Source organism: Eptatretus burgeri, chromosome 17 (assembly GCF_056783735.1).
Source record: "Eptatretus burgeri isolate ZD-2024b chromosome 17, Ebu_testis_v1, whole genome shotgun sequence".
Lineage (NCBI taxonomy): Eukaryota > Metazoa > Chordata > Myxini > Myxiniformes > Myxinidae > Eptatretus > Eptatretus burgeri.
This window is the reverse complement of record NC_140977.1, coordinates 27,459,961-27,473,764: the sequence shown is the minus strand read 5'-3', so window position 1 is coordinate 27,473,764 and position 13,804 is coordinate 27,459,961. Positions and strand designations below refer to the sequence as shown.

The 13,804-nt window shown below is 43.8% G+C and overlaps 1 protein-coding gene across 1 annotated transcript in view; it reads left to right on the top strand.

Annotated features, from left to right (window-relative positions):
• The window catches only part of LOC147009616 (ADP-ribosylation factor-binding protein GGA1-like), a 35,790-nt gene extending 22,525 nt beyond the window's left edge, over positions 1-13,265 (top strand). Inside the window, exons 9-17 of the mRNA XM_085862985.1 lie at positions 3,093-3,174; positions 3,289-3,393; positions 4,155-4,253; positions 6,136-6,206; positions 7,065-7,186; positions 10,134-10,306; positions 10,508-10,677; positions 11,442-11,552; positions 11,912-13,265. Coding sequence (XP_085719111.1) covers positions 3,093-3,174; positions 3,289-3,393; positions 4,155-4,253; positions 6,136-6,206; positions 7,065-7,186; positions 10,134-10,306; positions 10,508-10,677; positions 11,442-11,552; positions 11,912-12,016 — 1,038 coding nt within the window. The 3' untranslated portion in view covers positions 12,017-13,265. The remainder of the gene's footprint in view (positions 1-3,092; positions 3,175-3,288; positions 3,394-4,154; positions 4,254-6,135; positions 6,207-7,064; positions 7,187-10,133; positions 10,307-10,507; positions 10,678-11,441; positions 11,553-11,911) is intronic.
• Positions 13,266-13,804: the final 539 nt, after the last annotated feature.

The window sequence follows — 13,804 nt, the reverse complement described above, 5'->3', positions numbered from 1 at the left end:
AAGATTACTCAGGGTTGCACAGCCAGAAACGTGTTGGACACAATATGTTTGATTTGTACTTCAAACCTTCGTGATGATTGCCCTTTCCAGGGCATCCTGATATAGACTGGACATTTGTCCGGACCAATCTTCCGATCTTTTTTCGTGTTTAGAAACTTGTGCATGTATCTCTTAACTATATGCTCAGGATAACCATTCTCGCCGAGTATATTCATGATTTTTCAATTTCAGCAGGAAGATTACAAGGTGAACAAGTCCTCTGTGCTCTGTTAACCAGGATATTGATCAAGGCAATTTTGTACCTCATGGAGCTGTAGGAGTCCCAGCGAGTGTACTGCCCTGTGAAAGTCGGCTTCCGGTTTGACGGATGTTGTGAAACCAAGGTTCGATCTATCAACCAACACGTCCAAAAACGGTAACGTGTTTGACGATTCCAGCTCCGTGGTAAACTTCAGCGCTGGATGGAGAGTGTTGAGCCATGCCTGGAAATTGTCACATGCCGTCCGAGACTCAAACAAAGCAAAAATGTCATTAACATACCGATAGTGTTTGATGGGGGAATCGACCCCTTGCCGACCAGTCAGTTTCTGAATTTCATGATAGCCTACAAAGATATTTGCAAGAGCTGGGCCAAATGGAGAACCCATGGCCACACCGTCCATTTGAACATACATCATGTTGTTAAACGTCGATCATCAAACGTCAATCATCGACGAACTCTGCTCCAGCCAATGGGAGCTCGAGGTGAAGATGATGAGCCGACCAATGGGCGTTCGGATTAACCGTGACGTCATTACGGTTGAACCAATCAGCGTCTACCTTATTGAGACCTGCGTATAAAGCACACGCCTTCACTTCCTCCTTCACTTGCTGCGATTTTTACCCTGAAGAGTGCAGCACGAAAAGCTTCGGTCACTGTTATGTCGTATTAAAGTTCTGTGGTACCAAACATCTGTTTATATAAAATTGGGAGAACTGGTACAACACACTACATTTTAGTACTGTACTGTAGTTCATTAAATTATTGTTGCAAAAAATGGTAAAATAAGATTTTATTTTGTTAATATACAAAAATAGCCAGCCATACTGTTTTACATACGTGTATGTTTTTTTATGGAAATCGCCCAAGCAAGTCATAAAGCCACTCTAGGTAATGGGCTTATGGAAGATAAGGATAAAGCAAAACAAAAGAAAAGAAAGAGAAAAATAACAACAAGCATCCAAGACACAGGAAGTAGTAGAAGTCAGGTGAAATGCAATGTAACCTCAAAGATGTAAGAAGTAGGAATTGACATTCTTCTTTTCAAGTTGGGTAGCTCGTAGGATAATGGAAAGCACGTTGCACGTAGTGAATTCCAAAGCGAGACAGCACGAGGGATAAAACTATATGCGTGGCCTTTCGTTCTGCACTTTGGATCAGCTATAGTGCATGGGTGTGCAAAGATGGCAAACCGAGCCTTTGTCCAAACACTTGTACAGGCGGAACCAAGTTCAAAAGTCCAGCAGAAGATTTGCCATGAGAATACCTGGAGAACAAAGGAAGGGTGGCAACTGACCTACAGTGAGAGAGCGGTTAAAGAGTTGAACCCATCTTCGCACCAACCAGGTTCACTCGGCATTTCCGGAGCCCATAAAGTAAACATAAGTGGCAGGCTCTGGTGCTCCATCCCAAATGTGGTAACAGTACTCCAACAAAGGATGTGTAGTTGTCTTAAACAGGTACAAAACAGCATCAGGAAGTAAATAGCTCTGTGCTTGAAAAAGACAACCAACTCGTTTGAAAGCACTCTTCAGTAATACCAGAAATGTACTTATCCCAATATGGGTTCGAGGAGATGTCCAGACCAAGAAGCCGAAGCTCAGATGATTCTGTTAAGGTTGAAGACCCCGTATGCACAGAAGGGAAAGACCTGTTTCTGGAGTGAGACGTGGACAACGATTTAGTTTTCTTTGCGTTGAAGCTTACCAGCCAGTTCTGCCTCCACTTCAACACATCCTACAAATCGTTGGCCAGTGAAACTCCAACCTCATTGCGAGTAGCGTTCAATGAATCGGCAGATACACAGTAAAGTGAGGAGTCGTCAGCATACATGGCAAGCTGAGACGGAACATTATCAGGAAGATGAATGATATAAACTGGAACTAGAAGGGCACTCGGTAGAGTGCACACCTCCGCCACGCAATGCCTGATCCACGAGAACATATCGGGCCCAATACATTTTTCAAATATCATACTCTACAGTACGATGTCGTTTTTTAGCCTGATCTCTCAATGGTGAAGAATCACTTTAAAAAATCAAACAATTTTCGTATCTTCACCAAAACTGAATCAATTCTTCCTTGTAACACACACAACGTGTCCACCAAGTTTCGTCTGAATCCGTCCACAACCTTTTGAGATATCATGCTACATATCATTTTTGGCCCTATCTCTCAATGGTGAAGAATCACGGAAAAAAAATTCTAGTAGCTGGATACAGATCTTCACCAAAATCTAATCAGTTCATCATCGTCACACACCCAACCTGTCCTCAAAACTTCATCTGGATCCGTGTCCTCAACTTTTTGAGAAATCCTGTACACAAACAGACAAACAAACAGACAGAAAGGGGTGAAAACATAACCTCCTTCACCTTTGGTGGCGGAGGTAACAAGATGTATGTATGTATGCCGCCCTCCTTTATGGAGAGCTCAGGGTAGTGTGTGGCAGATGCGTCCTTTTGGTCAGTATCTGTGTTGTTGGCAACATCCGTTGTGGCACGTGACTCCTGGTCTGGCAGGAGTGGACTGGTCTCACGCTTGATTGTTATTTTCAGCTCGAGCAGCATCGTTTGCGCGCAGAACCAAGAATGAATAGCCGATTGAAGTAATGTTCGTTCTCAGAGTAATTACTCTGCAGGCATTTACCAATTTACATCTTTGTGGAAGAGTTTGTTTATTTATTTTCAAATGAAGGTTACAACTCACCCTCACTCCCCTCCATTCTTCAACTCAAAGATTTTCCAACAGCAAGGGTACAGATTGCTACCTATTGAGTGTTGTGTTGTTTTTTGTTTTGGAGTGTTTCAAATTTCTACCTTATTTTTGTTCAGGAAGTTTACAAGAAATGTGAGAGGCTGAGGCCTACGCTATTCAAGCTCGCAAGCGACACGGACGATAACGACGACGCACTTGGTGAGAGTAAGCGTTGTTGAAATGAGAAGAAATTGATCCGCCGAGTCGTGACACTGCCTCTTCAAGCACGACGCTCATTCCGTTTGTCCGCTAATTCTACCTGTTTTGTTGTAGCCGACATCTTGCGGGCGAACGATGGCCTCACGAGTGTGATGGAGTTTTACAAGTCGACCGTCGAAGGGCAGACTATCAATGGAGATGTGCAGCAGAGTGTATCCGGTAGGCCCTGTGGGTTTTCAACTAGACGTGGAAATTTGTTTGAGTATCCTTTTGCAGATTTTCCTCAACTGGAAGATCTTGGGTTGGCCTGTTGGGTAGTCTGGGCCCAAACCTCAGAATGTGTGTTGATTTGCCCATTATCTTCCAAGACGTTTTATTCACGTGAAAGTGAGTTTATATCTCCCAATGTTCTTGTCCATGTTTGTAATGCGTGTGCAGGATCATCGATCAGCCTCGAGCATCGATTCCCACACACTTATTATTATTATTATTATTATTATTATTATTATTATTATTATTATTATTTTATCTTCTTATTTTTTGGAAAGACGAATGCACTCTTAGAGTGGATTCGGAGGATTATGCTGGGGGAGAATATGTTTAGCATTTTAAAATCCAGATTTGTCTAATTTTGGTGAGATGCGCTCTGTCTGCCTTCCTGTCTTCATTGATTGAGGGGATATATAGCATGGCAGGCTGAACCAGGCACTTCTTGAGAGACTTGGGCCCAAAACGATCCCCTGCTGATCCGACAAGAATATGGGAATGATTGGGGTCATTAAAGTACTCGTTCTAAATATATAACGATCCCCATTATTGTGTGTATATATATATATATATAATTTCATTAATTTGACTGATTCTGTTATTATATTTAAGTACTTGTGATCATAACCATTCTACACAGAAGCTCCAGTACAGTTATAATTTGACCAATAATAGTGAAGTTGCTTTTTTGTAGCGTTTTCCTTCGTGCTCAGGTGGAGGTGCATCCCTTTTGGACCTTGAAGGCCTGGAGGTGTCTTCTTCAGTTCCCATCCCAAGTGCCATCCAACTGGACACGGAACTTATGGGCCTTGGTGGGTTTATCTATAATCGTTGTCTGTTCAATGAAACATGTTTGAAATGCTTTTTTGTTGATGACACCCATTAATAACCAAGACCATTCTCACCGATCGAGGAACTGCATACGTTTCCTCTAATTGATTCATTCATTCAATCATTCATTTTTTGCTTATTTTATCTCCTGTCAATGTAACCTTCTAAGCTATGTCCACAACTTGATCAAAGTTGCTGATTGAAAAGATCTGAATTTGTGTGTCACGTAATCTGTCGTGCGTGTGTGTCGGGTTGGTGGGTGAGAGGGGATGCCTGTGGTTGGAAAGATGTATCAGGAAGGAGAGTAGAAATGATCATAGTTTTGGATTGGGGACAATTGGAGATGGTGGTGAACAGCTACCTTGAAGACCTCGAGGAGGAGAATGACATTGAAGAGGATGTGTAAGTTGGTTCCACGGGTGGGGGAAAAAAGAGGAACGAATGAGTTGAGTTAAGCAGTGATCCTGGATATAGGTAATGTCACCAGAAGCGGGTTGATGTTGGACCGTGTGAGCCATTTGAAACCTTGGGGAAGAGGGGGGGGGCGGTTGGGGAGAAAAATGGACAAAGTGCTGAAATAATAGGCACATATTTCTTGGTAACTTGTCTAAACTGTTCAGCATGTAAGTTTAAATGGAGTGCTGTAGTTTACTTTGTGTGGGTGGTTAAAAAAAAAAATCAAAAAAGTCCCTGCTTTCAATGCCAATAGCAGCTGACATTGATGTGTTGATGCAAATCTGATTTAATTAAGTAGTTCAATTGGTTTTTTTTTTATTTTTTATTTTTTATTCTTTAACCAAGTTGTGTTCTGGTGAATGCAATTTGGATCTTTACATCAGACCTTTTGAAAGTGGGACTTTCCATGTTGGAATTTTTCAATGCATATTTTTGGGATTTGGAAATCTAGTTTGGTGACATGACGAAGGACTGACAGACAATCAGAGGGGAACGGGGAGACGAGATCACACATGAGTGGATGAGTCTGTAGCATAAAGGCAGTGCAATGCAAGGGAAGGGAGAGCGGCAGGAAGAGTAGACTAGAGCAGTGGTAAGTATGGGAGAAAGCATGTGACGATTGGGCTGGCAGGATGGCCAAGTGCAGTGGTTCTTAACTTGGGGTGCAGTACTCCCCGGGGGTGCGAAACATGCCGCCTGTTCAATTCCAAAGTTCCGAAAGTCGTGCTAAGAATCTAATTATAACACCCTTCCCAAGTTATTGATTTTTGACAAGGGGTACGAGCTTGCCTGGAGGCACTCATATTCGCTTCCGAGCTATCTAGCCTGGGTTTGAATCTTGACACAGCTACAAGTTGCCATCCTCATGTCTTATGGGCAGGGCGAGGCATCAATTTATGTACTGTACTTCGGGTGGACATTAATCTGGATGTCCTGTTTGCCAGCATCAATTGGTGGACATAAAATATCCCACAGTGTCCTCCGCGAAGAGTAGGTGAGCTATCGCCAGCAACCTGAACAAATTACAAATTCCTACACACGCCGCTGAGTGTCAGGCATCGTCATGGTGACTCGTCCAAGGTTGTAACCTTAGAAAATAAACTGCTTCGGAATAACTGGAGTTCTGTATAGAGCGTGCATGATAACATGATGATGATGTGACTGGGCAACACTGTTGCAAGACTGAAGGGAGGGCCACAAGAAAACAGAAACAGAGAGTTGGATCCCCTGTTGGAGAACAATAGGATTGAGGTGAGCGTTCAGCTTGGAATTGTAGAGCGTAACCAGGTGTGGGATTTTGAAGTGTAAGGCTTGTTAAAGTTTTTTGTTTTTATTTTTATTTCAATCCAAACGCTGCAAGACATTTATTTGTGGATAAATCTCCATTTCTCTTGCCTTGTGCTGTAGGTTTGAATGATCCTTTGGTTGGTTCCCCTGTCACAGAAGTTTTTGGCAGTTTGGAAAATTCTGCTGCACAGGCGAGTGTTCTTTGGGCACGTAATGTTTGGTATCCTACATATTTGGCTCAATGTGATATTTGACTCGCGTCCTTCATGAGAGCAAAGTTACGAGGTTAAAAGGGTGTATTCCGAGATGGTAAAACATTTCATCGCTGTCCTACACTCGTATGTTCACCTTTTCACTTTGTCTTTGGGGATTACCTCTGGAACTTTCCTGAAGGTTGCATTAAGGCCTCGAAGTTGAAGGTTGATGTGAAATCTGTTATGGGTTTTTTTTGTTTTTTTTTGCCCCAAAAATGCTGTTTCAAATTGACGACTGATGAGCCAAATGCTTAATCGAGAAGGAAGGGTGGTACTTTGTCCTTTGCAGTGGTTATCCTGGTTCCATTCTTGCATGGTCAACACAGCGTGACTGGGTAAAAATATATTTGTCTTGGATAACCGAATACCACTTGTTCAACTGGTTTGGTTTTCTTTATTTTATTCTTTTATTCCTAAGGCAGCACTCAAATGGGAATAAAAGCGGTCGAGTCACCGCAATAATAGATAACGTGCAACTCTTCAGATCTGGCACGACGACTGATAACTCCGTCAAGAACAATAGAAACTTGAGTCGATAAACTCTGCTACTCTTGGCTCTATTGTATGCTTTGATATGTGATGTATCTGTTCTATTTGTCTTGGATATTCAAGCTGTTTGCTCGTGTATAGGCTTTGGTGACGGCAAAGGCGGCTGTGTGCCAATCTGTACTTTTGCTGGTCTAGATGGTTGCCATCACACCAATTTGCCTGTGATCGACTGCTTTCTTCTTCACCTGTAGATGGTGAATGAGCTGTTGTTTCATCACAAGAGTACTGACCTGAACTTTCCTGCAGATGTCGCCAGCGACCGAGTCTGAACCGAGCCGAGTCCAGATTGGTGGCCTGGCAGAGCTGGAACAAATTGGTCGCAACATGCTGCAAAAATCTATCCCCGCTTGTACCTCGCCCGTCACGTGGTAAGCCTTCATCTTCACGCGGAGTGTCGCTCGATACAATGGAGCACCGCTGTGCTCTGATGTCCTGTTTGTAGGCACACATGTGCCCACAGGCGTCATAGAACCTCGCCTAGTTGGACCGATTTCAGACTAAGAGCACGTGTCTGGTGAAGTGTGTTGAAGAATGTCCACAAAAATGTACGTCGGTTTTATCTATTTTTGGGGAGTTATGCCTGAGTATTCTTCAGTGATGTAACTGAGTATTCCGAGGCATCTGCAATGAAGATGGCATGCACGTAGTTACTGTTTGAGAAGGTTTTTTTTTAAATGGGGAATGAACTTCATCAGACTTGGACAGCTTGTTGTCGTCGTTTATTTTGTAGCTCGTCGAGGTGTGCACGTGTGAGATACCTTTTTGTACAGAATCTAGACTCGTGATGGAGCAGGGTGACAAAGAGTAAAAAGGCAACCAACTTGACAGGTGGGTAGCATTTGGACACAACAAGCAAGGGAATGAATGAACAGTAAAAGAGGAGGGAGAGGATGGCTGGCAAATGCAATAAAACTGCTAGTAAGAAAACGGAAAAGGACAAAACTTGTCAGAAGTGTCAGAACGTTATTCCAACCCACGTCTCGATCATTGTGCTGCCATTTCTGGTTCCTTTTTGTGACTTGTGACATTGTCTATTTGTTGTTTCCATGTTTGCTTGTTTGTTTTTGACTTCTCATCAATTTATTTATGTTTGTGCTTATTTATAAATAACTAAACAACAGCAGAAGTAAGCATGCTGGTGACTAGCAAAACAGTTGCTGAGATGCATCACTCGGGCAAGCTGGAGGGAGTGGTGGCAAGGGGGTGGGTGGGGGGAGGGGGCGAGTGCAGTTTTCTCCTTAGCGGGGTAGTCGGTATGTTGACGGAGCGGCTAGTTCAGAAGGTCGATTGTTTACCTCCCTGGTTTGATTCCACAAACGGTGTGTGTCACGCGGTTCGTGGATGCCGTTCCAAGTTAATGACTGATGAGCCAGACGTTTCATCGAGGTCGGGCGGCACTTTGTCCTTTGCAATGGTGATCGTGGCTCCATTCTTGGCATGTCTCAGATATACCAACCACTTGTAACTTTGTACCAATATCTCTGCATAGCACTGGAGCTCGGCTATAAAAGTGAAGGGGGTTGTGAGGCTGGTCCCGTCACCTTAACTAGGCCATTGCGGGGCGGATTGATGGTGAGAGGACTATTCGGGTTAGGGTTAGAGGTGTTTGAAAGGGACAATAGAGGATACGGGAAGGAATGAAACATGAAAATACAATCTTAACTTCATAGATAACACAGACGCACACGGAGACGCACGTCCATTTTGTGGAAAAAGAAACTGCTGCTTTTAATGCTGAGTCGGTATCGATACAAGTCAAGCCCAGTGTCGTGATTTGAAGAGCATCTCGTCGATTTGATCACGCATTTAACTGCTTTGACGCCTTTTCATAATCCACGAGGAATATCTTTTTATTTAGTTATAAAATCGTGCAAGCTGTTCTGGAGCACGGTCCAGGCCTTCGGTGACGTGTGTTTTGATGATGTTTTGATGATTTTGATGATGGTGACGCTGGGAAAATATGAACACCTTTAACAAATACCCGATTCCCAACCCGACAGAAAAAAACCTCCTGGATTTTATCTCTTCCCAGATAACGATTACCCACACTGAACTGGATTCGTACATGCGATGCTCAGACTACTCGCCGTCTGCACAAATGGGGAAAAAAATTTGAGGAAAGCTCAACGTGTGACGGCGGGAACCTTGATGACCATACCTTGGACAATCTAGTTAACCACTGCGAATGGTGGTTATTCGGCCGGGGCATTGGAGCAATCTACAAACCCGCAACTGATGGCAGTATATTATTTGGTTATTAAACCTGAACCTGAACTTTAACTTATGTATGCCTCGTGTTGGCTTGATGGTGAGGGTGGTGAGGGTGGTGAGCTTGGGATCTTATGGTCTTGAGTTCAAATCCTGCTTGTCTGTTGAATTAATACCATGTGGGGTTGATTCAGCCTATCATCCTTCTGAGGTCGGCAAAATGAGTACCAGCTTACTGGGATGATTGAGCCATTAGAGTATCCTGCGTTGGAGTGGTGACCCATCCAGGATTGTGCCCAATAGCCCAGGAGACCGCTTCGGCAGCACCGACGCTCTGTACAGAGTATGGTCCCAATGGATTGGATTGGATTTAACTTATGAGGAAGTCTTACACAAGAGGAAGATTATCCATGATCTTCTCATCCTGACTGTGTGCAATGTTGTGTGGACCAACAGCAAATGTTGTTAAACCCCATTCAATTTTGCACGTAGTTATCTCAGCCTTGATCATCGGTGATCTTTTGATTTTTGCCACACTGATCGCGTGGCATTTTCACCACCGGAAGGCCTGTACTTTCTGTAATCTGTGACATCATTTTTAGAAGTTTCTTTATTGATGTCTATTGTATTTGGTGCCCTTCATCTCTCCCGCCACTCCATTATATAGGATTTGTATTTTTCGGGAAAGTCATTCTCTGGTTCTTACAGCGTAGGAGACGTGTATAATCGATCATTTGGGCTGGCAGGACACCTGAAAGGTATATCTGCCCACTCGCCTCTGAGCTGTCTGGCTCAGGTTTGAATCCCGGCCTAGCTATGGACCATCACCCTGGTGTTTTGCAGGCAGGGTAAGGTATTAATGTGGGCCGTCCCTCTGATCAATATTAAGCCGGGTGGCTCATCTGCCGACATTAGTTTGTGGACGTTAAAGATCCCACGGTGTTGTTCGCGAAGAGTAGGCGAGCTATCGCCCGACCGTGGGGGAAAACAATTGCAGCAACACTGCCACACGTGCCCTTGGGAGGTAATCCGCACCCACGTGCTGCATACGAATGATGACTACAAGTGATTATGTTCTGTTTTGTTTTGTTTTGTTTTCCTGCAAAGGTCTTCCCCCCCGATTAAGTTGACACTGCGAGAGCTGCAAAGCAAGGGAGAGAGCCATTCGCCAAGTCACTCCACCACACTCGTGTCCACACCTGCCATGGCGAGCCCCGGAAAGGCGATCGCAGATATTTCCCTGGCTAACGTTTTCGTGCCCCTTGAATCCATCAAACCAAGTCAGTTCGTCTTTCACTGTGCATTGTTATAAACTCTCGTTGATAATGGCAACGCGCACCATCCATAATCTTTCTTGGAATTATTATGCGAGTTCATTAATGGCGATCAGGCAGTCCATTGACCCAATTCATTGGAGGGGTCCGGTCAGTCTTGAGTGCAAATGGCGTTCCCACCCCCCTTCAATGGCCTTCCCTTTGCAGGCAGCTCATTGCCGGTGACCGCCTACGATGGTCACGGGCTCCGCGTGCTGCTGCATTTTGCGCGGGAACCTCCGCTCGGTCGGTCCGACGTTCTCGTTGTCGTCCTCTCCTTGCTCAGCACAGCGCCACTCCCAGTCCAGCGCCTTCTCTTCCAGGCCGCAGTTCCGAAGGTAGCCATGAGTGTTCTCTTTGTTTGTCTTCTTTTTTAGAGCTTTCCAGGTGTTTTTTTTTTTTTCTTTTCTTTGAAATTCCCAAATCATTTTGTGATTGCCATTTGGAGAACAATGGTTGATTATGTTGATAGACTTTATTTTCTTTGAGTGATTTTAGTATAATGTCTGCTTGCAAAAATGTTTTCCAATTCAATCTGCTTAAAAATATATATATATATTGGGTCTTGATTTATTTTTTTATTTAGTTCACACATTTATTGTTGTCCAGTTTTCTCTCAAACACGTTAAACAATTTTGATTTGGAATTTTAAAACGTCATTATCTGAAATGACAAAAAGTCAATCACCTGAGTTCAAGCACAGCAGTGTTTGCTCCCGTAATTCCAGAACAAACTTTCCACTTAGTGCAAACCGATAACAGCCGGAGTACATCGCATGTATGAACAAGGTATTACTACTCACGAGATGTTGGAGAATCTCGGCCCAGGTGTTTCGTGTGAAGGGTGATGTATCATCGTGTGCCCTCCCTCGGATGGACGTTGAACTTGTGGCGGCCCTTCTGCTAGCCTTTGTGAATGCTAAAGATCCCATGGTGTTTCATGAAGAGGAGGCGAGTTATCGCCAGCAACATGAACAAATTACAAGCTTACAAGCTCCTGCACCTTCAGTTGAATTTCCAACATTGGAGTGTCGACCAGTAGATTGTTTCAGCAAAACCGAAACTCCACAAAGAGAGTCTGTGTGTGTGCCTGTCTCACACAGAGTATGCGAGTGAAACTGCAACCTCCTTCGGGGACTGAGCTGCCTCCTTTCAACCCTCTTATCCCTCCTTCTGCGATCACCCAGGTCATGCTCCTTGCTAACCCCAACAAGGTTTGTTATTACTCACAATTCCAATAGATGTGCCAACGCTCAAATATTTGACATGTTTACGATGAAATGGGGATAATGCACTGTTCAGCCATCGTAAAAGATCAAACTTGGGGCTTTTGTTGTGGTTTAATGTACAGTGTAGATCAGTCTCGTGGATGGAGATTTACAATTAGAATAAGACAAACATTCATGTGACTAGAGGCTATGGAACACTCCGCAGCTGTGAATGGCGTGCGAGGAAAGTCCCAAAATCAAAAATGTATGAAAAGTATGTGCGTGGCGTGCACGGACTCGTAGGACGAAGGTGAGGATCGGCTTGCGTTCTGTGCCAATACTTTCATTCTGTCCTCATCACACAGGAGAAAGTGCGATTGCGTTACAAGTTAACTTTCCTGCTTGGGGAGGAATCGTACAGCGAGGTTGGTGAGGTCGACTCTTTCCCCGTCAAATGCGACGAAGGTTGACTCCAACCAACGACACGATCGTGCCATGGCGCTCGATTCCTGCACTAGATGGATTGCTCCAAGGTTGCTATGCGAAGCTCGATTGTGGCGGGGTGGTCTTTGGTGTGGAACCACGTGCTCGAGGACCGCTCGGTGTAAGGCCGCTGTTGCTCCTGCTGTTGCGCTTCCTGGCAAAGTTGGGGTCTGTTTTGGAGACCCGTAAATAAAACTGGTTAATCAGGTCTGCCTTTAATCCCACCTTCAACCCACTCCCTTCACTCCCCCCATCCCCAACCCCCCCACTTCTCTGCACATCCCTTCTCTGTTTGCAAGGTCCATTTAAAGCTTCCGCTTGCACTTCTTTCATTCTTGAGTGAATAGTCTCCTGTTTTAATTGGGAAGTTTTTTTTAAAAGGAGGTTTCTACGAAGGCTAGCAGGTATTGGCTGTCAACTCTCAACTCGTATATCCTGTTTCCATCTCCTTGAAGGATGTTTGTATTGCTTTACTTACCTACTGTTGAAACCTCGAGGTTTGGGACGGCCACGACAAAATTGAGTTTGTTTGTTTTGAATGTCCATTGTTATTTTATTTTATTTTTGTGAGTTCTGCATCTCTTGCAAGGTGTTGCCGTTTACCGATGTCAGCGTAAACGTTGATTGGACTTGATGACACGTCATCGTCATCTGACTCGTTTTGGTAATATCAATTTCCTTGATCGTAACTTTATCAATCCATGCATCTTTCTGCTCTGACTTCAACTTATTTTTTTTTGTCTTTATCTGGGTGCATATTTCAGAATAATTTACCCGATTGTTATTCTAATTATTATGATTTTATTGTTTTTGTTTTGTTTTCAGAGAGAGAGAGAGAGAGAGAGAGAGAGAGAGAGAGAGAGAGAGAGAGAGAGAGAGAGAGAGAGAGAGAGAGAGATAGAGCGAAAGAACTTTGCTGTAAATTTGTAGAGTTTGTGGTTTGTAAGTCGAATGAGTGAATGAGGTTTTTTGGCTCATCGTAAGTCATTGTTGATGAGCAATCACGAGATGCTGGAGAGGTTACTAGTAATGCTGTGTACATTGCACTGGAGTAATAATTCGAGCCCTTGCTGCGATTCTTTATCACCGTCACTGCTCCAGCATCGTCTGGTTCACTCCCGCATCCGTTGACTTTTTTTTTTTCTCAGGCAATCCGGCAGAAGACTTTGCTCTTTCTTGCATCGGTGAATTCTCCTCTTTTTGTCAGCTCTGCTATTAAAGTGTACATATTGCGTATCTATTCCGTTCGGAGGTGCGGTGAACCTGCAGCACCATTGGAATAACCTCCTCTTCTCTTTTCTTCCTCTATCCCTTCTTGTTGCCCCATCCCCTTTTGAAATGGGTTGAATATGCCTTGTATATGTTCTTCCGGGTAAAGTTTTTTTTTTTTTTTTTTTTTTTTTTTTTTTTTTTTTGCAATAAAGAGTTTATCGCAAGCTTTCTTGATGAGTTGATGGGTTTCGGGTTCAGGTTACACAACCCCACAGTAAGCGATGGTGCCATGCTTTTCCAGTTGTGGGAATGTTCAAACAGCTTTGCGAAAGTAGTACGATTTATCGGAGTTCTGAGACACTGCACCAATAATTACCAGTTTCCAAGATATTTCACTCATAATTACCAGTTTTCTGAGGCAAATTTCATTTAAAAACTAGAGCGGGAACTCAGTAGAGCGCATACCTTCTCCAACGCTACATTTTGCCCCCCCCCCCCCACAGAAACCGTTGATTGTGAGGGTATTTAATCCCATACCACATCTGCCATCTCATATGTGTTAA